The 26,208-nt window shown below is 43.8% G+C and overlaps 2 protein-coding genes across 2 annotated transcripts; both read left to right on the top strand.

The window, feature by feature from the left end:
- Window positions 1–7,991: 7,991 nt before the first annotated feature.
- On the top strand, window positions 7,992–12,261 carry LOC310799932 (uncharacterized protein; the record flags this gene model as incomplete). The annotated part of the gene is made up of 5 exons (XM_083662540.1): window positions 7,992–8,086; window positions 11,136–11,255; window positions 11,338–11,484; window positions 11,811–11,927; window positions 12,062–12,261. Exons 1-5 carry the CDS (start codon window positions 8,041–8,043, stop codon window positions 12,259–12,261), a joined length of 630 nt encoding a protein of 209 aa, XP_083518666.1. The 5' UTR covers window positions 7,992–8,040.
- Window positions 12,262–19,045: 6,784 nt separating this feature from the next.
- On the top strand, window positions 19,046–25,950 carry LOC310799961 (uncharacterized protein). The gene is made up of 5 exons (XM_083662562.1): window positions 19,046–19,119; window positions 21,114–21,230; window positions 22,403–22,546; window positions 22,859–22,972; window positions 23,107–25,950. Exons 1-5 carry the CDS (start codon window positions 19,074–19,076, stop codon window positions 23,367–23,369), a joined length of 684 nt encoding a protein of 227 aa, XP_083518688.1. The 5' UTR covers window positions 19,046–19,073; the 3' UTR covers window positions 23,370–25,950.
- Window positions 25,951–26,208: the final 258 nt, after the last annotated feature.

Raw genomic sequence — 26,208 nt, 5'->3', positions numbered from 1 at the left:
ATATCGGCCAGATGGTGGCGCTATAACAGACCATTTCGCGTTATGGTCCATATCTTCTGAACCGTGTCCTATACTCAAAATTTACACTTAAAATACACTTCTCAGGTATTCCTTGGATCAATACGCATCTATCCATATAGGCCCCGCCCATTTGCATGTGCCTAGATTTTCCACCATTTTGAATTTAATCAAAAACCTACTTTTGCGAACTCCTCCTAGACCGTTTGGCCAAATCACAAAAAACAAATTCTGTCATTTATGGACTACCCCGACCTAAAGTTATCAAAAGATTTTGGATACGTGAAACCATTTCAAGACATCACCCACTACTCAGAGGAAAAAAAATACACCCATCCACCAGATGGTGGCGCTATACAGTCAATTTAAAAATAATTGGTCCATAACTTCTGAACCCACGAACCGTAAAATCAAAATTCCACATCTACTGGTTTCCCTGGAGCATCAATGCATCTAACCTACTAGGCCACGCCTATTTTCTGTCCGGTAGATTTTGAATTTTGAATTTGATCAAAAACCTACTTTTGCGAACTCCTCCTAGACCGTTTGGCCAAATCACACAAATTTCTTTCTTGGTCATCTATGGACTACCCCAACCTAAACTTATCAAAGGATTTTGGATACGTGAAACCGTTTTGAAATGATAAATCTCTAAACTTTTAATGAAACACACCCCGACACTAAATTGCCCACAACTCATTAACCGGTCAATTACAACTACTGCTGCTACTACTGCTACCACTCCCACTACTACCAACACTACTACTACTACTATTACTACTACTGCTACTACTACTACTACTACTACTACTACTGCTTAGAAACCGTCAGGTCACCGGATCTCAACCAAACTTTGTTTACTTGTGCACATACCGGGCCCTATCTTGGCACAGGCCTTAGGCGCAAAAACTGGCGTTAAACGCAAAAAAACGTGCCTTGCGCCTGCCTCAGGAAGATAGCAACATGGTTTTAGGCCCCGAAATGCGCTTTACACCAAAGAGGCGTGGCGCAGTGCCAGAATAGGCCAGAATGGGCGTTTCTTGATATCTTTGATATCTTCCGCCCTGGCGTGAATTTAGCGCTTAGCGCTTTTCAAAACCAGGCCTATTCAGTGCGCCGGTTGCGCGGAGCTCTCCTCTGTCATCTCACTCTCTGTCCCCCCTTTCTCTCTCTCACTCCCTCTCACTCGCGCAGGAACAATGACTGATGGAAAAAAAGTTTGCCGTTTCTATTATTGTGCGTAATTGCACAGACTCTCCTCTGCCATCTCAAGGTCAAGGTCAAGGTCAATTTTATTGTCAATTCCACTGTATATACATGACATACAAGGATTGAAATTGCATTGCTCGTCATATCCACGGTGCAAGAAAAGTTACATTAAAATCCATACTGTAAAATACATAAAATACATAAAACCCCCCTATACACGGTTGAGCAATGACATAATCATGATGTCTAATACCTATAAGTATAAAATGCGGACAATAAAAAAGGTTCAAAACTGCCGCATTGCAAATTTAATTGATTTCTTATGACCTATTTAAAAAGTCAATTTAAAAGTCATACTGAAAGTGCATGAGTGATCAGATATCCTGGTTATTGTCCAGAGGCTGTGGGGGTATGAGGCACAGAAAGGGAGGGGAGGGCTGGAAGGGAATTCAGCTTCCTGACGGCCTGGTGGATGAAGCTGTTCCCCAGCCTGCTAGTCCTGTCTGCCCGAAGGCTTCTCATCCTCCTCCCAGACGGCAGGAGGCTGAAGAAGCAGTGTGAGGGGTGGGTGGGGCACAGCGCTGAGTGCCTTGCGGACCAGGCGGGTGTCATAGATGTCCTGGAGAGAGGGGAGGGGGGCCCCAATGATCCTCTCCGTTGCTTTCACCACACGCTGCAGGGATTTCCGAGAGGCTGCAGTGCAGCTACCATACCACACGGTTATGCAGCTGGTGAGGATGCTCTCGGTGACGCCGCGATAGAAGGAGCGCATGATGGATGGTGGAGCTTTTGGCCTTCTTCAGTTTGCGGAGGAAGTAGAGCCTCTGGTGAGCTTTCTTGGTCAGTGCTGAGATGTTGGTGACCCAGGAGAGGTCCTCTGTAATGTGAACACCCAGGAACTTGGTGCTGCTTACTCTCTCCACAGCGACGTTGTTTATTGACAGTGGCGGGTGGAGGGTGCGTGACTTCCAGAAGTCGACAACAATCTCTTTTGTCTTCTCCGTGTTGAGAATGAGACTGTTGTCGCTGCACCAGCTGATCAGTTGGCTCACCTCGTCTCGGTAGTGCAGCTCATTGTTATTTTTGATGAGCCCCACCACAGTTATGTCGTCCGCAAACTTGACGAAGAGGTTGGATTCGTGTTTTGGTTTACAGTCGTGAGTCAGGAGTGTGAAAAACAGAGGGCTGAACACTGCTCCTTGGGGGGCCCATGTGTTAAGGAGGATGGGGCTTGATGTATTGCCACCAACCTGGACAGTCTGTGGTCTCAGGAAGTCCAACACCCAGGTGCACAGGGAGGTGCTCAGCTCCAGCCGGTGTAGTTTCTGTATCAGCTGTTGGGGGATGATTGTGTTGAATGCTGAACTAAAGTCAATGAACAACATCCTCACGTATGAGTCCTTTGAATCCAGATGGGTGAGAGCTGAGTGGAGGGCGGTGGAGATGGCGTCGTCAGTGGACCTGTTGGCCCGGTATGCGAACTGAAAAGGGTCCAGAGAAGGGGGAAGGATGGATTTGATGTGCTGCATGACTAAACGTTCAAAGCACTTCATGATGATGGGAGTCAGTGCAACGGGACGATAGTCATTGAAACCGGATGGAGAAGCCTTCTTTGGAACTGGGATGATGGTGGTACATTTGAAGCATGTGGGAACAACAGCTTGGCTCAGGGAGATGTTAAAAATGTCTGTGAGGACATCCGTGAGCTCCTCCGCACAGTCCTCTAGCACACGGCCTGGTATGTTGTCCGGGCCCCCCGCTTTGCGCGGGTTAATCCTGGAAAGGGTTCTCCTCACGCTGGCTGGAGACAGGGACAGCACTCTGTCGTCTGGTGGGGGAGGTGTTCTCTGTGCGGGGGTGTTGTTGAGAGCCTCAAAACGTGCCAAGAAGTTGTTCAGATCGTTTAGCAGGGTGATGTCACTGTCACAGGTCTGTGATTGGGGTTTGTAGCCAGTGATGGACTGGCTCCCCTGCCACAGGCTCCTTGTGTCCCCGCTGTCACTGAAACGATGGGCTATCCTTCTTGTGTACTGTCTTTTAGCCTCTTTGATGCCACGGGACAAGTTGGCCCTCGCTGTTCTCAGGCCAGCCTCGTCTCCAGCTCTAAAAGCAGCATTCCGGGCTTTCAGTAGCCTATGGACTTCTCCTGTCAGCCACGGCTTCTGATGTGCCCGTACTGTGATGGTCTTTGTCTCCGTTACATCATCGATGCATTTACTAATGTAAGAAGTGACAATGTCTGTATACTCCTGGATATTTACCTGGTGGTTATATGTGGCTGCCTGCTTAAACACGGCGCACAGCGTTGCCAGACGTACGATAATTATCATATTTGTACGATAATTTCGACCTCTGTACGATGTACGATCAATAATCCCAAAATCCCCCAAATGTACGATAATTTCATCATTTTGTGACACTTAGACGAATCCTACGTCTATCACTCTATCTGTTTATGTAACCGGTGGACTTCTGCGTTGTGTTGTGTTGTGTTTTAATGATCGGACCCAACAACCGGGATATCTTGTCAGACAGAGGCTGTTTATTCTGACAGAAACAAAATGAAAACAATTATTCTCCACTCTGCAATTCCTTTCCCCACCACAATCCTCTTCCACCAGGAAATATAGTAAGAGGAAGAGGTGAGGGTATCAGGAAGTTTAGAGGCACTGGGAAGGAGGAGCAACACTACAAGAGGCGAGGTGGGACAATTACATGACAACAGAGGTGGAGGTAGACGAAAACTGACAGGTATATTACTTGAAACAACAAATAAACAATATATATAGTGTAATTATATAATGGGCAAATCACATCTGTTACACTTATACAATCATCTCTTCAAACAACATATTTGCAGCCAATACGTGCAGGGTGTTTTGTTGTTGTTGCAACGCAGGCTGAGATCACAGTGTTGAAAGATCATGCCAAGTCCAAAAAGTAGCCTGTGATCAGCCGCAGTCCCCCCGACTTTGGCGGCGTACGATAATTTCACTCCAAAAACGATAATTTTGACCCTCTGGTACGATAATTCAACATTTGCCATCTGGCAACACTGACGGCGCACTCGGTGGTGTCAAAACAGTCAATCAGTGCAGAGGAGGCATCATCTGGCCACACCCTTACCTGCTTCTGGACTGGCCTGGTGGCTTTTATCCTTGGCCTGTATGCTGGTGTTAGCATAATAGTGATGTGGTCAGAGGAGCCAAGGGGGGGGGGGGGAGGGGAGAAGCCTTGTATGCTCCTTTCACAGTTAAACACAGTCCAGTATGTTTTGTCCCCTTGTTGGAAACTTAACATGTTGATACATCTGTGGGAGCACAGACTTAAGGTTTGCGTGGTTAAAGTCACCAGCCGCGATGAAAAACCCATCTGGATGGGCTGTCTGTAGCTTGCTGATGGCGCTATGCAGTTCCCACAGCGCTGTCTCCCTGTCCTTGTTGTTAGAGCTGGGAGGGATGTAGACAGCGACGAGCAGGACGGCTGTATTATTCCCTCGGTAAATAGAATGGACGGCACTTTATGATCATGAACTCTGCTAGAGGTGACCAGTGTTTACCCACCACAGCATCCCGACGGCATCATTGATGTAAACACAAACGCCGCCTCCGCACGTTTTTCCTCCTTCAACGAGGACTCTGTTGGCTGGGTAGCATGTTAGCTGGTCAAGCTGGATGGCGGAGTCCGGGATGTTGTTGTTTAGCCGTGTTTCCGTAAATACGAAAACACAGCTGTCTCTCACAGCCTGCTGGGAAGATCTCAGAAGGTTTATTGTCCAAAGAGCGTACGTTGGCGAGTACAATAGATGGTATAGCCGGCTTGTGTGGGCTATCCACTAGCCTAGCCCGGATACCCCCTCGCTTGCCATCTCACTCTCTGTCCCCCCCTCTCTCTCTCTCACTCCCTCTCTCTCGCGCATCAGACAGCAGACAGGCACAAAGCCACACATGTGAAATCTCCCAGTATGCATTGAGGCAAATCCGTTTGACAAGAAAATAGCAACCAAATCAGCTTAAATAGGGTAAGTGGTAGATCGAAATAATGTTTCTCTTAACACAACATGCAATTGTGGAACATTTCAATATTGGACAAAATAAAATCGCGAAATCAAAACACAACCCTATAACCCTAACCCAAAACACAACCCCCTAAACATATATGTAATGCTGGTGGTATACTGTATCCCTCACAGATTTAATGTGATTTAGATGAGTGACAGCCATAACACGGTTCTACTGTGCCTTCCTACTAGTGATGGGAATTACGGCTCTTTGAAGGGAGCCGGATCTTATGGCTCCGTTCCTTTCTGAGAGCCGTTCAAAATAGCGGCTCCTCGTTCCTTTTTTTTTAATGGGGCGCGCACTACTGTTTCTCTGAGAAATCACTAATATAATGATATGGTATGATTTGGATCAGATTTGATTAGACCCACCACTATTTCATTTTGCATCAGTGGACTGCAGCAGCATTAAATTACTCATACAGTATTTCCAGACCTAATGTCAATAAACTGCATTGTAGAGAGAGTTTGGCTATACGCACATCGTCGAAGGGTGCTGGGTTAAAAGTAGAGCATTTGAAGGAAGTAGGCCCGCACACCAGAACTCCGTTTCTTTTACTTTATTTGGTAAAAGGAACAATGTTTCAATCAGCCAGTGATTTTCATCAGGTTCATCCTCAATAATAATAAACTGCATTGTAAACATTACACAAGGTGACACCATATCATCTGCTTATTTAGTCAGTGAATTTACTGACTGTTGTAGAAAATTGAAGTTCCATTGGCATTTCCTAATCAATAAGCTATAAGCTATAATTGCATACACATAATTAATGCTATGAGTTATTAGTAATAAGACATCTCACAAATGCATATTTGCATATGCAGAGACACATAACTAGTTTATCAAGGAGGATATTTCTCCCCTTTGCTCTAGCCTTCAGAAACTCAGCATGACAATGACCATGAGACGGGGACGCTTGCTGATAACAGTCTCCCAGTTGGACTGAGCTGACGCACACTCCAAACTATTCATACATTCCTCTCCCCTCCTCTCTCTCTGTTTCTCTCTGCCTTCCTTGTGTATAAAGCGTGTGTCAAACTGTGACATCGCTACTGAATATTTGGACTCTGTACATTGATCAGATGGTACATTGAGATTCAGTCTCTCCTATAATGCAGTTTATAGGAGAATGTTATGGCTTTAAATATACTCTTATAAGACAACTTTCTGGCTCCTGGCTTCATTCATTTGGTTTATATTAAGCTGTTATATATATTATATTGCGGATGAGGAATGGTGAAATTCTATTCTCTATCACTGACTAAGCTGAAAGTTGGCTGTCCTTGATGCAATTCATGCAACACTTCGCTACCCAGAAAGTCGGCAGATGTACTCCGGTTTTGATATTAAGCTGAGTCCGCCCACCCAGGCCAGCTACAGCATGCGAGTGCACCCGACCTATCCTCCCTGCTCAGCGGACTAGCAGAGGGAGGGAGGGAGGTCTAACCTGTGTGTGTCTTGGGGAGCGGCAGGCAGTGAAATTTGGGCATAACATTAAAACGAACGGCTCTCAAGTAGGACTCGGTTCCCTTCGTTCATAGCAAAGAGCCGTTCAATAGATTCGGGTCGTTTGCGAACGTCACAATACTACTTCCTACTGTGATGTTGCTCCAATAAGACTTGGCTTACTTCACATTTAGTTTTACAATAAAAACACATTTCTGCAATGACTTTACATAATCTAGGCTATATTTATGTGCATCATCCTACGTGTGTAGCAGGGGAGAGAAAACAATATCATTCTGGACAAACTTTCACCAATCTAATCTCATCATGACATAGGGATAGGCTATATTTTTCTAGCCAATGCGTTTAGAACATTCTTTTCACTTTGATCTTGCGATAGTGTAGCATATTTACATGCTTGCAGTATTTAAACTGCAGTTAGATTGGTTTGAGAAGCATAATAATATTGAATAATAGCCTATATATGGAGACAGACAGACGGGGATGAAAGGGAGGGGGGGGGGGCTCAGAGCGCTTGGCTTTTCTGACCGGACTGGATCGCTCCGTGGAATTGAAGCTTAAAAGGGAAGCTTGTGATTTGTTTACTGCACTTCTCCAATGACCAGATTGTGCATAATTTTACGCTTAAAAGGCGTGGTTATAATGCTTAAGGCCGCCTGTAGCGCCGACACCAAAATATTGAGTGGGCTGGTCCACGTCCACTAATCTGCCAAATCAAGCTGCCAAATCAAGTCTTGCCTAGGGCTCCAATAGGACTAGAGCCGGCCCTGCCCCTGTCCCTAGTGGAAAATTTGCCGCTGCCTGAGACCACTCCTCCTCAATACTATGACACCAAACGGACTCAATGATGACTACAGCTTAAAATGCTTTTTGGGTTAAAACAGTTTAGTTTGTGTGTTTAGTTTCTCTCTTCATCCAGAGTATAATGATGTTCTGTGATGCTTCTGTGATGCTTCATGCTGTGATTTGTCCTCCCTATACCCAGATCCATGGTGATTGGCTCCTAAATAATTGGGTCCAACTTCCAGCTGTGTGTAATCTCTGGCCTTGTTATATTAACAGACTGAATGTGTACTATTGAAACGCTCTGAAGAAGGCTCTTTGCCGAAACACGTTTTGTTTTTTTTGAACATATTTTGGATTTTGGGTTTGGCACTCCACTGAGAAACCCATTGTTGAAGCGCAACCTTCTTTTTCTAAACACCACTCCTCCTACTTAGCAGAACTATTCAAGCTGACTGCCCAAACGTTGAGCCACTTGGACTCCACCCGCCATCCAGAAATGCATCTTCTTATTCTGATCATAGGGAGTGTACTTCTCCCCAAAGGTAGGATTTTTTTTGATTGAAGTTATCTGTTTTCCTTTGAGTAGTAAGGGTTTTGTATAGTATATAGTATATATATATAGTATATAGTATATATATAGTATATAGTGGGGTCCCACATAGTAGTTGAAGTGGAGTAGTGTGCATTTAGTGTCAACAAACCAGGTTCTCTGTAGAAACCCTTCAAGAACATTTTAGAATACTGAAACACAAGAATATAAGTTTAGAAAAAGTATTTGGATTCAAAGGTAGAATTTTAGAATCTACCGATGTACTAAAAAGGAACGCTGCTTTGGCTTCAGTGTCGTCTGGAAAGGTGCTCCTTGCAGTTTGGGTGAGGGGGGCGTGTTGGCACAGAATGCCCCATGTTTTCTGCCCAAACATGATCCATAATGAGCAGCAAGTTCAGGCTGTCTTCAGCCAAGTCAAGTCAAGTCAAGTCAAGTTTATTTATATAGCCCTAATTCACAAGCATGTCTCAGATGGCTTCACAGAAAGTATGTCAAGCTAATTCTAGCTGACACAACAGTAACAAGAATATACAGAATAAAGATAACATTTGAACAATTGATAATATAGAAAATATAGGAATGAAGAGAGAGCAGAGGAGAGCGCAGGAGAAGGGAGAAGAGCAGGGGGAATGTGAGAGAGTGATGGGGTGGGGAGGGAATGGGAGATGCTGGAGGGTATAGGAGGTGGGGAAGGAGCAAGAGGGGAGAGCAGGAGAGGGGAAGGGAGGGGAGGTGTGGGGGAGAAGAGAGCAGGGGGAGGGAGGAGGTGGGGAGAGAATGAGCAATATAGACGGAGGAGAGGGGGGAGGTGGGGAGAAAATAGGAAATGTGGAGGAGGAGAGAACAGAGAAGGAGAGATGGGGGTGCAGGGGAGGGAGAGCAGGGGGAACGCGAGAGGAGGAGGCGGGGGAGGGAACAGACCCCTCTGTTCCCTCCTCCTCCACCCCCCCCCCCCCCCCCCCCAGAGAGGACAGAGAGGAGGAGAGAACAGAGAAGGAGAGGTGGGAGGGTGCAGGGGAAGGAGTGCAGGGGGAATGTGAGAGAGGGGAGAGGACAGAGAGGAGGAGAGAACAGAGAAGGAGAGGTGGGAGGGTGCAGGGGAGGGAGAGCAGGGGGAACGCGGGAGGAGGAGGCGGGGGAGGGTACAGACCTCTCTGCTCCCTCCTCCCCCACATCCCCCCCCCCCCCCTTCCCCAGAGAGGACAGAGAGGAGAAGAGAACAGAGAAGGAGAGGTGGGAGGGTGCAGGGGAAGGAGTGCAGGGGTAATGTGAGAGAGGGGAGAGGACAGAGAGGAGGAGAGGACAGAGAAGGAGAGGTGGGAGGGTGCAGGGGAGGGAGAGCAGGGGGAACGCGAGAGGAGGAGGCGGGGGAGGGAACAGACCCCTCTGTTCCCTCCTCCTCCACCCCCCCCCCTCCCCAGAGAGGACAGAGAGGAGGAGAGAACAGAGAAGGAGAGGTGGGAGGGTGCAGGGGAAGGAGTGCAGGGGGAATATGAGAGAGGGGAGAGGACAGAGAGGAGGAGAGAACAGAGAAGGAGAGGTGGGAGGGTGCAGGGGAAGGAGTGCAGGGGGAATATGAGAGAGGGGAGAGGACAGAGAGGAGGAGAGAACAGAGAAGGAGAGGTGGGAGGGTGCAGGGGAGGGAGAGCAGGGGGAACGTGGGAGGAGGAGGCGGGGGAGGGAACAGACCTCTCCGCCCCCTCCTCCTCCACATCCCCCCCCCCCTTCCCAGAGAGGACAGAGAAGGAGAGGTGGGAGGGTGCAGGGGGAGGAGTGCAGGGGGAATGTGAGAGAGGGGAGAGGACAGAGAGGAGGAGAGAACAGAGAAGGAGAGGGAAAGGAGCGGGGGAAAGAGAAAGAGAGGGGGGGGGGGAGATCAGACAACTGACTACTCTAAGCATTAACCAGAGCTAACTGGGACATAGTATCTAGCTAATCTACAGCCTAATCTGGCCTATCCTACTCTGCTCTAGTCTGATCTTTGCCTGAACACTATAACAGGTCAGCCTTAGGCTGTAGCTAATCTATCGCCTACCTAAACTGTTCTAAACCAACCGGCAGCCCTCGACCAGTGATGAAGAGCACCGATGCCCCCCGCCCCGGCCCCCCCCCCCACATAAGGCGTGGGAGAGAAGGCCGGGCCGGGACACAGCGGCGTCCCCACACCCCCAGTGAACGCAAGAAAACCTTTCCACCATATGGATTGCCTCAGTGACTTGGCTGAGGAGGAACCTTGTGAGGTCGTTGTGCTACAGGGGCCCAGCAATGGTAGCCCGGGTAAACCCATCCCCCACGCGACCCGCTCCCAGACCCGCCCCCAGCTAGTGACTGGGAACTGAGAGAGCAGGCCACGCGGGGGGCGGGCCCACCCAAGCAGTGGACCCAGCAATGGACCCCCATCTGGGGACTCCCCTCCGAGACAGGCCGAGAGATGCCGGGCTAAACCATGTACAGAGCTTTCCGGTAATGAAACTCTGTAAATGGTTTATTATGGAAATAAAATTTACAAAAGAACAGAAAATTGAAAATGTAAAAAGGAGTCCAACAGAAAGGATATAAAAATGTAGTTTTTAAATTATCCTAAAATCAGGGAAGGGAGTTGAAAAAGTAAAAAGTAGAGTCCAAAGGAAATAGAAAATGTAGTCTTTAAGTGTTCGTAGGTTTAGAGAATACTAGCTAAGAGGAGGGGAGGGGAGGATAAGAGTCGGAGGTGATGATTAAGGGGAGGGGAGGATAGGAGTTGGAGGTGATGATGAGGCCGGGGGGGGGGGGGGGGGGGGGGCTGGGCGGGGCGTCCCCCCGCTTCCCTTAGGCAGGCAGGTGACCAGCCGATTGGACGAACTCAGCAGCACATGTTTACAAGTAAACCAATCAAAATACACAACTTCAAACCTTTTCAATGATATTATACTCAATGTATATATGCAGGGGCTGTGCAGACTGCCACTGCCTTGTTGTCTGCTTTCATCACTCTGCTTTACATGTTGATATTACAAAAAAGTCATGTTGAGCTTGTCTGACTTGTTCACCTGTTCCCTCAGCCTACACCCTGACATGCTATGAGTGCGTCGCTGGACCCTCAGGAAAATGCACAGCCATCACAGAGACCAAACCTTGTTCCCTGGGTCAATGTACAACATTTAGCATGGCTCAATACATGGGTATGTAGCTGTGCTTTTTTTTTCTGCAACTAAGAGTCTGGCATTTGACATCATTTGACAAAGGCTATTGTTTTTTGTGCAGGTCAAGCAGAACTTTCTAAAATGACCATGATGTCTTGTGGTGTGGCTGCTCAGTGTATGAGCGGCTCCATGAACTTTGGAATCTCCAGGACCTCAATAAGCAACAAGTGTTGCTCCACTGACTTCTGCAACGACAAAGCTGCCGCTGGTAACCTCCTTATATTTACTGTTTTGATAATCACGCAATCTCCGCCCATGCCTTTAATCTGGAAAATTGTCAATTAAGACACTGTAATATACATTTATTTGTTGTTTTCTCAAGACATTATTTTCTTGTGTTGTTGTTGTTATTGTAATCTGTGTGTGTGTGTGTGTGTGTGTGTGTGTGTGTGTGTGTTTGTGTGTGTGTGTGTGTGTGTGTGTGTGTGTGTGTGTGTGTGGGTGGGGGGGGGGTGTCTGCTGAATTGCTCAACAAGGCATATAATGTAATTGATGTATGAACGCACTATAAACAATCTAAGTTTCATCTTCCAGCGGCCAGTACACCTTCTCCCAACGGTAAGAAGTGCTATGGCTGCAATATCCAGGCGGGGAACTGCATGAGTGTTCTAAAGTGCTTGGGGGATGAGGACCGCTGCATCTCAGCAACAGGTAAACAGGTCTATATGACATCAGACGACTCACTCCAATTCACATTCCTCAGCTCAGAGGAAATGTTGAGTGATGCAGTAGAACAGATGGGTCAAACATTAAGCTCATCACTAACATTGTTTTCCTTCTCATAGTGGCAGGGCAGGGCATGAGGGGCTGCGCCTCCAAGTCCTTGTGTTTAGGAATAACACAGGGACAGGCAGCGGTAGCGGCAGCAGCCCTGGGAAAAGATGTGAAATGCTGTGAGGGTGACATGTGCAACAGAGTCGGCAGCATCAGCGTCAGCCTCCTGCTCCTGCTGGCATCAATGCTCTCTTCTGCCATTTTCTTCTAAGTGATGGAGACAAAATAACCTCAGTGTTCAGTTTCCCTCCTCACCTCTGTATGGCCTCACCACTCATCCTCCCTCTTCATGTCTCATATCTAACCTCACCACTCATCCTCCCTCTTCATGTCTCATATCTAACCTCACCACTCATCCTCCCTCTTCATGTCTCATATCTAACCTCACCACTCATCCTCCCTCTTCATGTCTCATATCTAACCCTGCCTGTTACAGTGTCTGTTGTGTTCTATTTTGTGTTATATGTTAAGGTCTTTCTCCACTCCTTTTCTGTGTATGCAGCACCTTGTGGACGAGATGTTTGGATTATCCTCTACCCATGACCACATTCTCTTCAGCTTTTATGCACAGGATGTTTATATATATATATATATATATATATATATATATATATATATAAATATATATATTCAAGATTTTTATTGTCACTCTGTAGTACATACATGGGCAAACTACGGCCCGCGGGCCGGATGCGGCCCGCGATGGAATTGCAATTTTTTTTTTTTTTTTTTTTTTACACAGTGCACCTGAACGCAACATGCAAGATACCCGCTGAATAAGTGTCCAAATGTTCATGTCATTCTGGCCAATACTCCACTTCTGTTATAGCATTTCAGTCTGGAATATGGAATATCTTTCAATAATCTTTATGACTAAAAGGCTACATTGAATTAGAAATTTAAATAATTAACTCATTGGTTTTGGATTTATTTAGCTTCAAGACTGCATTTTTGTTCGTGTGACCCGCAACACAGGCTTTGATCATCCCGGGCCACTTACTGATACTTATGCTTAAATTAACCCACTCATATTCTGATTTATTTCAAGAAAAACATTTTGGCTAGTGGAAATTCTAATTGGCTGGTAACTTTAAAATCTAGCAGCCATATTGGCAGGTGGTCAAAAAAGTTAATTTCAAGCCCTGAGAGCAGGTGGTGACATAGGAGTGAGTGAGAAAAGGATGAAATATTGGTGGTTAAGACTGAATAATGACATCACAACTGTTCATTTAAAATTAGTTATTCCTCTAAACGTGGCTTCAAATGCACCAAATTTTTCACGCTGGCGCCGTTCGGCCCTCAGCACAACCTGTTAGCGAGGACATTTTTTGTGGCCCTCTCTATCATCAAAGTTACCCATCCATGGGTTACGACATGACAATATTTGTTCGGCCCCTGGCAACAATCTGGGTTTCTCATGTGGCCCCCCATGAAAAATAATTGCCCACCCCTGCCGTAGTACAAGTATCACGTGTGAAATTCTTGTGCTGTGGACTCCGTTTACAACATAAATATAACAGGGCATATGAGTGCAAAAACAACAAGAGACACAACAAGCAATAAGGCAGTAGAGTGATAAGACAAGTCAGAGACAGTGGCATATTCACTGCACATAGGTGCACATGTCATGTGCATACTTTAGACGTACTACCCTTGTACCCCACTGGTCCATCTGATGGATATTTCTTACATTCGCGTATGGGCCGTTTGGACATTTTTTGAGTAAATGGTCTGAAATTAAGGCTAGGTATTTTTTGGGGGGTATTTTACAAAAATCATCCATATCTATCATCTTTCTACCATCCAAAGACCTTGTTTTGAAATTACACTTAAATTTACCATTAGTCCATCAGATGGACCCATTGACTTTCATTATAAACACTTTATTGATACCCAGCAAATTTTTACAAAATTTATTTATTTCATTTGTTTCAGCGGGCATCCTGGACAAAATACCTTGAAATTTGACCTTAATATCTAATCTTGGAGTTGGTAGAAAATTTGGGGGAGTTACATGTTCTCAAAGTCCATTGCATAGTTGTCCCATTTGTTTCAATGTTAATTTTGCACAAAAACAAACAAAAAAATTGACTCCCTGCTAATTTTCCAAAAAATCATTATTTCCTTGATGTTACACATCTCACCTTGACTCAAGGGGTTAAAATTGTAGTTTCTACTGTGTTTGGCTATTTCCCCATATTCCCCCAGTTTTGGCATAGCAATCAATTCCATACAGTTTACATGAAATGTAAAAAAACCTGATTCCTATGCCAAAGATGGGAAAATATTAGAAAACTGAATTTGACAGTCCACACTACTGATTTGAAGCCTTTAGACCAGGATGGATGCTGGACTAAAGCTCATTTGTGTGTTTTGGGGGAAATGGCTGGTAGTCCAAAACATGCGCTTTTTGGATTTTTGGCTCAAAATATTATTTTTACAAAAAAAATATGAAAACCCACTGATGATGTCACAATGTCTGTGAAATCATCAGTAATGTCATCGGTGACATCATTATTGATTAAAATCATCTTATGACATCACTGATGATGTCATAGGCTAGTGATGTCATAAGTATTGTGACTTCATTCTAAGATGTATCCTCCCAATCTTTGAGACTAGGCATCTTGCAGTGGTGACTTTTGTAAAACACCCCAACCTGCCCATAATATCAGACCCAAATCCAGTTTGCCTTTATGGGAATGAAAATAATTCACTTTTTGTGTTTCTATGTCGTTTTTCATTGTACTGTACTTACTTACTGGCATTTGAGGGGTTAAAATTCTGAGTAAGTATGAAATGTTGATATGAGGTATTAGGGAGGAAGTTACCAATGAATTATAAAGAATAAAAAATAAAAAATAAAAATGTATATTCATAAATGAATATACACGTACATGAAAACCCTTTAACATCAAAGGAGTGATAACATGTAAAAGTAATAATGTCATCTATATGCTCAAATGTCCATGTGGCCTCGCCTACATAGGCAAAACCACCAGACCACTTAAGACCAGAATCTCAGAACACAGATCCAACATCTGTAACAATGACATCAGAAGCCCAGTGGCTGTCCACTTCACACAAGCTTCTCACAATATTTCTTCTCTTAGATATTCTGGCATTGAACTTGTTAAACACCCTGTACGTGGAGGTGACATCAACTCTCTACTACTTAAAAGAGAGGCCTTTTGGATTTTCACCCTGGACACTCGAGCCCCAAAAGGGCTGAACGAAGACTTTGACTTGCGGCCATTTTTGTAGTCATTTGTAGCCCTTTTGCAGGTGTGCTTTTGTGTGTGCTAATCTCATTATGTCCACATTGTAAAGAATATTGCTCTGTCTAGTATCTCTGTCCTGTGTCATTTTCTTCACAGCTGTGGTATCTTCATATACTTTTTTACTACTACCACCATTTCAAAGTAGTAGAGACCACCTTGTAATAGTTCACATCACACTTAAATATTACATTTCATTATAACGGTTTATACCTGATAACCCTAGTTTATGTGATATTCAAGTTGTTCTGAAAACATCCATTATTACTTGTCCTTTGAGACAATCACGTTTTGATATTGCCAGTTGACATTTGATTATGTGAACAAGTGCACTGTATGTTTAATTCTATGTATCACATGATGTGTCAGGTGACCCCTGCGAGGGTACTTAAGGGGTGTGTCCCTACACTTCATTCATGTCTGAGGAAGGGCTTTGCCCGAAACGTCACTTTTTTTTTGTGGTCAAATAAATATTTGGGAGCAGCTGCCAGTGTGCGGACTCTATTTTTATTTCAATCATGAGAGGCCAGTTGGTAGGATTTGACAAACTTTATTTAGCAATCGGCATGCATTGCAAATACTTTGGCGCTTGACTCCATTGGCCAGTGGCGCTGCTCTTGAGGCAAGAGGAGGGCACCTGCATAGGCTAGGAGATCCCCCCCCCCCCCCCCCCCCGTGGGGGATCAGGAGTCAAGACTCGTTGGTGGCGGACTGGGGAGGTGGGTGGGGCAAAACAACGCTTCGGAGGACGGCTTCAAGGGAGATGGACTGCTGTGAAGCTAGCTGCTGCTATGATCGGCCAGAGAGAGAGAGGTGACGTAGAACCCTTGCTATATAGTATATGAGGATTAACTGACGTCATAGCAGACGTCATAGCAGACGTCATACTAGGACTTTGACTGACCACGTTATGCTAGAACTTGACTGTCGTCAGGGGATGATCGGATTATGCATGAGTGGCCTTCTGCTTGAAATATGGTCTGGAGACCTCACTACTTTTTTATTACATATTCATAAATGAATACATTATAAATATGACGGTCCATCAGATGGACTAATGGTAAATTGAGGATTTCATTTGCAAATGTACATTTCTTGAAAAACTAAAGAGTGATCAGAATAAATGTTGCTGCTAATCTTTGACATATCCCAAGCCATGATAACCCCCCCAGGGGAAATCCAGTTTGACTTTATGGGAAGGAAAAAAATTCACTTTTTGTCTTTTTACTGTACTTTTTTATTTTTACTGTACTTACTGTACACTGGCATTTGAGGGGTTAAAATTCGAATAGGTATGAAATGTTGGTATGAGGTATTAGGGATGAAGTTACCAATGAATGATAAACAATCAAATTAAAAAATTAAAATTAATATTTATAACATGCTCTCCACATTGATTGGACTTCAGTACAGGCTCACTGTAGACCGATATCCATCTTTCTCACACATAATGCACGCATGTGAGTGCGCGTGCACACTCTCTCACTCATTGCTACCGCATGTTCATGTTCACCATGTATAAACAATAATTCCAGTTGGAATTATGTGGTTTTGAACCAGTTTATGATTTTACACATGGTGTTACATTTGACTCCAAGTGCTGTTTCAACTCACCGATGTGTCAAATAGAGATGTTTTATAGCGGTTCTAATTAGAATTATATCTTGAGCAGAAACCAGCCACCAATATCTGTCATTGTGCCAAATTTCAGGTCTCTACCATTTACCAACTCACGGGAATTTGCATCAAGGCAGATGAACAACAACGAGAATAATAATATACCGGCACAAAAACAATAGGGTTTCAGCCCCTTCGGGGCTTGAACCCCTAATAATAATAATAGTAAATGCTGGTGATTCACAGATGTACGTGTGTGTGTGAAATCAAGTCTCGCCTAGGGCTCCAATAGGACTAGAGCCGGCCCTGCCCCTGTCCCCGGGCCCAGTGGAATATTCGCCCCTGCCTGAGACCACTCCTCCTCAATACTATGACACCAAATGGACTCATTGGTCCCTATCGTTGCATCGGCGCTGTTTCTAGGCCGAACGCCTGGCGCAGCTCAAATCAGTGGGCGTGGACAAGCGCACTTGATATCGTGGTGCTGGCGCTAGACGCAGCCTCAACCATTACAACCACGCCTTTTAAGCGTAAAATTATGCACCGTCATGCTCATTGGATAACTGCAATAAACGAATTGCAGGCTTGCCTTTTTAGCTCCAATTCCAGTGATCCCGCAAAACCAGACGAAAGCCAAACGCTCTGCCCCCCCCCCCTCCCTTCATCCAGTCTGTCTGTCTGCATTATAGGCTATTATTCCATATTATTATGCTTCTCAAACCAATCTAACTGCAGTTTCAATACTGCAAGCATGTAAATACGCTACACTATAGCAAGATCAAAGTGAAAATAATGTTCTAAAGGCATCAGCTACAAAAATATAGCCTATCCCTATATGATGAGATTAATTTTATATTGGTGAAAGTTTGTTCAGAACGATATCGTTTTCTCTCCCCTGCTGCAGGTAGAATGATGCACATAAATATACCCTACATTATGTAAAGTCATTGCATAAATGTGTTTTTATTGTAAAACTAAATGTGAAGTTGGGCCAAGTTATTGGAGCAGACATCACAGTATAGCACATGACAGTAGAAGCGCGTTCTGAAGCGCGTTCCGCTGACACTTATCTAAATGTCGTTAAATCGACAAAGGATATATATAGGCCCAGGAGGACATATATGTTTCACTTAGGGTGGTGTTTTAATTTCGATGATTTATTTGGTCCAATATTGAAATGTTCTACAATTGCAGGCTGTGTTACCATTACACATTATTTTAGATCGACCTTTTATATCTATTTCGCCTCATTTGGTTACTATTTAGTAGCGAAATTGAGTACCCAATTGCATGCTGGGGCATTCACAGGCAGTCAGAGAGAGACAGTCATATTGTGCCTGTCAGACTGCCTGCAGCCTCAAAGCGGTATGGACGGAGTTGTTTTACCCAGGCTGGACACAGAGAAGGGTGACAGAGGAGAGAGGGGAGGGACTGGCCCACTGAATAGGCCTGCTTTTCAAAGGCGCAAGGCGCTAAATTAACGGCAGGTCGGAAGATAGCAGTACGCCGGTATTTAGCGCCGACACGCCCACTTTGGCCCATTCTGGGACTGCGCCACGCCCATTCGGCCTAAAGCGCATTTGGCAGCGTAAAGCCATATTGATATCATCCCAAAACAGGCGCAAGGCACGTTTTTTTGCGTTTAAGGCCCGTTTTAGCGCCGAAGGCCTGTGGGAGAATAGGGCCCAGTGATGACTACAGCTTAAAATGCTTTTTGGGTTAAAACAGTTTAGTTTGTGTGTTTAGTTTCTCCCTTCATCCAGAGTATAATGATGTTCTGTGATGCTTCTGTGATGCTTCATGCTGTGATTTGTCCTCCCTATATACCTAGATCCATGGTGATTGGCTCCTAAATAATTGGGTCCAACTTCCAGCTGTGTGTAATCTCTGGCCTTGTTATATTAACAGACTGAATGTGTACTATTGAAACGCCCTGAAGAAGGCTCTTTGCCGAAACACGTTTTGTTTTTTTTGAACATATTTTGGATTTTGGGTTTGGCACTCCACTGAGAAACCCATTGTTGAAGCGCAACCTTCTTTTTCTAAACACCACTCCTCCTACTTAGCAGAACTATTAAAGCTGACTGCCCAAACGTTGAGCCACTTGGACTCCACCCGCCATCCAGAAATGCATCTTCTTATTCTGATCATAGGGAGTGTACTTCTCCCCAAAGGTAGGATCTTTTTTATTGAAGTCTTGTTATCTGTTTTCCTTTGAGTATTAAGGGTTTTGTATAGTATATATTATATAGTATATATATAGTATATATATATGTTTTGTATAACATATAGTATATATATAGTATATAGTGGGGTCCCACATACAGTAGTAGTTGAAGTGGAGTAGTGTGCATTTAGTGTCAACAAACCAGGTTCTCTGTAGAAACCCTTCAAGAACATTTCAGAATACTGAAACACAAGAATATAAGTTTAAAAAAAGTATTTGGATTCAAAGGTAGAATTTTAGAATCTACCGATTTACTAAAAAGGAATGCTGCTTTGGCTTCAGTGTCGTCTGGAAAGGTGCTCCTTGCAGTTTGGGTGAGGGGGTCGTGTTTGAGCAGAAAAATATATCCAAGGTACTCTCCCCATAGCAAAAGTAAAAGCCATTATATATTGGCTAATACCTACTAAACGTTGTTGGCTTCATGGAGAGGTGCTTACAGCAGTTTGGGTGACAGGATCATGTTTCATCATAAAAAAAGGCTTTTGTCTGCTTGTGTTTGTCTGTATATCTTTTTGCTTTTGTGTCATAGGACACAAAAGCATATAGTCAGGTGGCTTAGCAAATGGATGTGTACATTCCTGACAAAAGCACCAAATTGTTTCCATGTAGTACCTGCAATCCCCTTAGCTTGCAATTTTTGATAGGATCCACTTAAAAAATATATATATATATTTTTCAAAAAAATAAAATTTGTCCGAATTGCAAGCAACTTTTTTCCACGTGTCGTGTACAGCTAACATTGCTCTACAAATGTGCCTCAAGGAGCCTTGGGGTCCAACTGGAAAGTTTTTGAGATATTTTGAAAGTTTTGAAAAACACATTTTTGACATCTCCTCCTAGCCCGCTTCACCGATCTCCACCAACATCGCTATGTAGCATCTGTGGACCAAGCTCTACAAGTGATCTTTTCAGATTTTTGAAATCTCCTTTTGTTTCAGAGATATTAAAAGTCAGGCAGCTTAGCAAATGGATGTATAGTTGCAAGCAGCTATGACAAGGGTTTAAGCCTTTTCTGAACGGTACTGAGGTCGCAAAAACATTTCTGTGGTTCTCATGACACGGTCCACATATATCTCTTGATATATCTGCCAAGTTTTCTGATCATTGAACAAACAGATGTGGAGTTATGGCCTTTTTTGTTAGGCCACCCACATTCTTGGTGTTTGCGGTGGCCCCTTTTGGTTGAAATGCACAAAATTAAGTACCCATGGTCTTTGATGATATCTCCAAACATGTTCTCAAATTTTTGTGACGATTCGATAATCGGACATGAAAAAAACGTGTTTTCCAAAACTTTAAAAATATCTCCAAAACTTTAGTGGATCTCGAGGGTCCTTGAGGCAAATTTGTAGACTAAGGTCAGCTGAACACGTGGAAAAAAGTTGCTTGCAAACTAGGAATCTCACGCGCGTGCTCGATTCCTAGGGTGGAGCCTGACAGACAGACAGACAGACAGACAAACAGACACACACCGCCCACCCACCTAGGCGCCATCGTACAACTGTACGCCATCGGCTCATACCAGGAAGGATTTATTACATCACTGATGACATCAGAATTGCTTGAGTGACATCACTGATGACATCACAATTGTTCGAGTGACATCACTGATGACATCCTGATCATGACTGACACCACCACCACAGACAGACAGACACAGAATGCCCTATGTTTTCTGCCCAAACATGATCCATAATGAGCAGCAAGTTCAGGCTGTCTTCAGCCGATTGGACGAAGTCAGCAGCACACGTTTACAAGTAAACCAATCAAAATACACAACGTCAAACCTTTTAAATGATATTATACTCAATGTACTGTATATATGCAGGGGCTGTGCAGACTGCCACCGCCTTGTTGTCTGCTTTCATCACTCTGCTTTACATGTTGATATTACAAACAAGTCATGTTGAGCTTGTCTGACTTGTTCACCTGTTCCCTCAGTCTACACCCTGAAATGCTATGACTGCGTCGCTGGACCCTCAGGAACCTGCACAGCCACAGAGACCAAACCTTGTTCCCTGGGTCAATGTACAACATTTAGCATGGCTGCATACATGGGTATGTAGCTGTGCATTTTTTTTTCTGCAACTAATGCCTACCCCACACTACAGGATTTTCAAATCCTTGAAGATTATAAGAATCTTGAGAGCCCACACACTACAGGACAGAGAGAGCCGATTTTTTAACATTTCAATCTTGGGACACACACACAATCGCGTCTGTTCAAACGCAACCCCACACATAGAAGATTATGCCGAAGATTCACCTTGGAAGCAGGGCTCGACGTTAACTTTTAAAATGCCTATTCAGTGTGCGGGTGTAGTAGTAGTAATAATGATAATAATAATAATAATAATTTTTTTTTTTTTTCCTCCATGCCCTGAAGAAGGCCGAGAGGCCGAAACGTTGGCATTTTGTGACATGGCCAAATAAATTGGTGAAATTGAGAGCTCCTTTGTCCTGAAGTTTTGTGAGTGCTACCTTGTGCCATTGGTACTTTGCTTCAATAATAATAATACATTTGTGTCATTTCGTTTTCTAAACAAATCTTATTTTTTGTTTTTATAATGCATTTGCACTGAAAGGATTTGTTTAACTAATATTTGCGCGGACAGCCGCGTCCATTCGGGGTGTAGGCCTACTGTGCACGGCCAGGCGAAAACCGTCTGCACAGGTGCCTTGTGGAGGGGCGCGTCTGCTGATTTGACTCACTTTTCCGTGCGGACACTCGCCGATGCGGGAAGCATATGAGACCTAAGCGCTTGTTGTAGGCTACATGCTTTGCAGTATAGCATTAGTTTTCCGTCCCGTTCAAAGACGCACGGGTATTTCACCTCGATGACAATTTCCTCGTTCTTTGTTTCTGTGCGGGGCTGCGGGCGAACGCGGACCAGATTATTTTGCGAAAAACTGTAATGGAAATGCAGCTACTACTGTCTCTCTGCTCAAGATGCAATCGCCTGTCGGGTTGTAAATATCTAACATGTTAGATATGCCCGATTCACAATCGGGAAGAGGCAGTCTTCCCGATTGTGAATCTTTGAACCCCACACACTACAGGATCATTTGGGAAGATTATCTGCCCGACGCGCCTGAAATCGGGAGCACCCCCGAGAAAATCGGGAGGGGGGAATCTTGGCCATAATCTTGCAAATTATCCTGTAGTGTGGGGTAGGCATAAGAGTCTGGCATTTGACATCATTTGACAAAGCCTATTGTTTTTTGTGCAGGTCAAACAGAACTTTCTAAAATGACCATGATGTCTTGTGGTGTGGCTGCTCAGTGTATGAGCGGCTCCATGAACTTTGGATTCTCCAGGACCTCAATAAGCAACAAGTGCTGCTCCACTGAACTCTGCAACAAAGCTGCTGCTGGTAACCTCCTTATATTTACTGTTTTGATCATCATGCAATCTCCGCCCATGCCTTTAATCTGGAGAATTGTCAATTAAGACACTGTAATATACATTTATTTGTTGTTTTCTCAAGACATTATTTTCTTGTGTTGTTGTGTTATTGTAATCTGTGTGTGTGTGTGTGTGTGTGTGTGTGTGTGTGTGTGTGTGTGTGTGTGTGTGTGTGTGTGTGTGTGGGTAGGGGGGGATGTGTCTGCTGAATTGCTCAACAAGGCATATAATCTAATTGATGTTTGGAAGCACTATAAACAATCTAAGTTTCATCTTCCAGCGGCCACTACACCTTCTCCCAACGGTAAGAAGTGCTATGGCTGCAATAGCCAGATGAACTGCATGAGTGTTCTAAAGTGCTTGGGGGATGAGGACCGCTGCATCTCAGCAACAGGTAAACAGGTCTATATGACGTCAGACGACTCACTCCAATTCACATTCCTCAGCTCAGAGGAAATGTTGAGTGATGCAGTAGAACAGATGGGTCAAACATTAAGCTCATCACTAACATTGTTTTTCTTCTCATAGTGGCAGGGCAGGGCATGAGGGGCTGCGCCTCCAAGTCCATGTGTTCAGGAATGATGCAGGGACCGGCAGCAGCAGCCCTGGGAAAAGATGTGAAATGCTGTGAGGGTGACATGTGCAACGGCGTCGGCAACGGCGTCGGCAATGGCGGCAGCGGCGGCCGCAGCGGCGTCTGTGAGGGTGACGCGTGCAACAGCGTCAGCAGCATCGGCGTCAGCCTCCTGCTCCTGCTGGCATCAATGCTCTCTTCTGCCATTTTCTTCTAACTGATGGAGACAAAATAACCTCAGTGTTCAGTTTCCCTCCTCACCTCTGTATGGCCTCACCACTCATCCTCCCTCTTCATGTCTCATATCTAACCTCACCACTCATCCTCCCTCTTCATGTCTCATATCTAACCCTGCCTGTTACAGTGTCTGTTGTGTTCTATTTTGTGTTTTATGTTAAGGTCTTTCTCCACTCCTTTTCTGTGCAGCACCTTGTGGACGAGATGTTTGGATTATCCACTACCCATGACCACATTCTCTTCAGCTTTTATGCACAGGATGTTTATATATATATTCAAGATTTTTATTGTCACTCCGTAGTACAAGTATCACGTGTGAAATTCTTGTGCTGTGGACTCCGTTTACAACATAAATATAACAGGGCATATGAGTGCAAAAACAACAAGAGACACAACAAGCAATAAGGCAGTAGAGTGATAAGACAAGTCAGAGACAGTGGCATATTCACTGCACATAGGTGCACATGTCATGTGCATACTTTAGACGTACTACCCTTGTACCCCACTGGTCCATCTGATGGATATTTCTTACATTCGCGTATGGGCCGTTTGGACATTTTTTGAGTAAATGGTCTGAAATTAAGGCTAGGTATTTTTTGGGGGGTATTTTTACAAAAATCAATCATATCTATCATCTTTCTACCATCCAAAGACCTTGTTTTGAAATTACACCTACATTTACCATTAGTCCATCAGATGGACCCATTGACTTTCATGATAAACACTTTATTGGTACTCCCAGCTAATTTTTACAAAATTAATTTATTTCATTTGTTCCAGCGGGCATCCTGGACCAAATACCTTGAGATTTGACCTCCATTGCAGAGTTGTCCCATTTGTTTCAATGTTAATTTTGCACAAAAAAAAAAGAAAATGACTCCCAGCTAATTTTCCAAAAAATCATTATTTCCTTGATGTTACACATCTCACCTTGACTCAAGGGGTTAATATTGTAGTTTCTACTGTGTTTGGCTATTTCCCCATATTCCCCCAGTTTTGGCATAGCAATCAATTCCATACAGTTTACATGAAATGTAAAAAAAACCTGATTCCTATGCCAAAGATGGGAAAATATTAGAAAACTGAATTTGACAGTCCACACTACTGATTTGAAGCCTTTAGACCAGGATGGATGATGGACTAAAGCTCATTTGTGTGTTTTGGGGGAAATGGCTGGTAGTCCAAAACATGCGCTTTTTGGATTTTTGGCTCAAAATATTATTTTTACAAAAATAATATGAAAACCCACTGATGATGTCACAATGTCTGTGAAATCATCAGTAATGTCATCAGTGACATCATTATTGACCAAAATCATCTTATGACATCACTGATGATGTCATAGGCTAGTGATGTCATAAGTATTGTGACTTCATTCTAAGATGTATCCTGCCAATCTTTGATACTAGGCATCTTGCAGTGGTGACTTTTGTAAAACACCCCAACCTGCCCATAATATCAGACCCAAATCCAGTTTGCCTTTATGGGAATGAAAATAATTCACTTTTTGTGTTTCTATGTCATTTTTCATTGTACTGTACTTACTGTACACTGGCATTTGAGGGGTTAAAATTCTGAGTAAGTATGAAATGTTGATATGAGGTATTAGGGAGGAAATTACCAATGAATTATAAAGAATATAAAATAAAATAATAAAAATGTATATTCATAAATGAATATACACGTACATGAAAACCCTTTAACATCAAAGGAGTGTTAACATGTAAAAGTAATAATGTCATCTATATGCTCAAATGTCAATGTGGCCTCGCCTACATAGGCAAAACCACCAGACCACTTAAGACCAGAATCTCAGAACACAGATCCAACATCCATAACAATGACATCAGAAGCCCAGTGGCTGTCCACTTCACACAAGCTTCTCACAATGTTTCTTCTCTTAGATATTCTGGCATTGAACTTGTTAAACACCCTGTACGTGGAGGTGACATCAACTCTCTACTACTTAAAAGAGACGCCTTTTGGATTTTCACCCTGGACACTCGAGCCTCAAAAGGGCTGAACGAAGACTTTGACTTGCGGCCATTTTTGTAGTCATTTGTAGTCCTTTTGCAGGTGTGCTTTTGTGTGTGCTAATCTCATTATGTCCACATTGTAAAGAATATTGCTCTGTCTAGTATGTCTGTCCTGTGTCATTTTCTTCACAGCTGTGGTATCTTCATATACTTTTTTACTACTACCACCATTTCAAAGTAGTAGAGACCACCTTGTAATAGTTCACATCACACTTTCTTCTTAAATATTACATTTCATTATGACGGTTTATACCTGATAACCCTAGTTTATGTGATATTCAAGTTGTTCTGAAAACGTCCATTATTACTTGTCCTTTGAGACAATCACGTTTTGATATTGCCAGTTGACATTTGATTATGTGAACAAGTGCACTGTATGTTTAATTCTATGTATCACATGATGTGTCAGGTGACCCCTGCGAGGGTACTTAAGGGGTGTGTCCCTACACTATATTCATGTCTGAGGAAGGGCTTTGCCCGAAACGTCACTTTTTTTTGTGGTCAAATAAATATTTGGGAGCAGCTGCCAGTGTGCGGACTCTATTTTTATTACTTTTTTATTACATATTCATAAATGAATACATTATAAATATGACGGTCCATCAGATGGACCAATGGTAAATTGAGGATTTCATTTGCAAATGTACATTTCTTGAAAAACTAAAGAGTGATCAGAATAAATGTTGCTGCCAATCTTTGACATATCCCAAGCCATGATAATCCCTCCAGGGGAAATCCAGTTTGAATTTATGGGAAGGAAAAAAATTCACTTTTTGTCTTTTT

Source organism: Poromitra crassiceps (genome assembly GCF_964638095.1).
Source record: "Poromitra crassiceps genome assembly, chromosome: 29".
In the NCBI taxonomy this organism is placed as follows: domain Eukaryota; kingdom Metazoa; phylum Chordata; class Actinopteri; order Beryciformes; family Melamphaidae; genus Poromitra; species Poromitra crassiceps.
Note: the sequence above shows the minus strand (reverse complement) of the source record. Positions and strands in the feature narration are given on the sequence as shown.

Bases quoted from the DNA above. Each gene is read 5' to 3' on its own strand.
- LOC310799961 (XM_083662562.1), top strand. From the start codon at position 19,074: ATGCATCTTCTTATTCTGATCATAGGGAGTGTACTTCTCCCCAAAG. The intron at 22,547-22,858 runs GTAACCTCCTTA...TTCATCTTCCAG, and splicing joins CTGCAACAAAGCTGCTGCTG to CGGCCACTACACCTTCTCCC. The intron at 22,973-23,106 runs GTAAACAGGTCT...TTCTTCTCATAG, and splicing joins CCGCTGCATCTCAGCAACAG to TGGCAGGGCAGGGCATGAGG.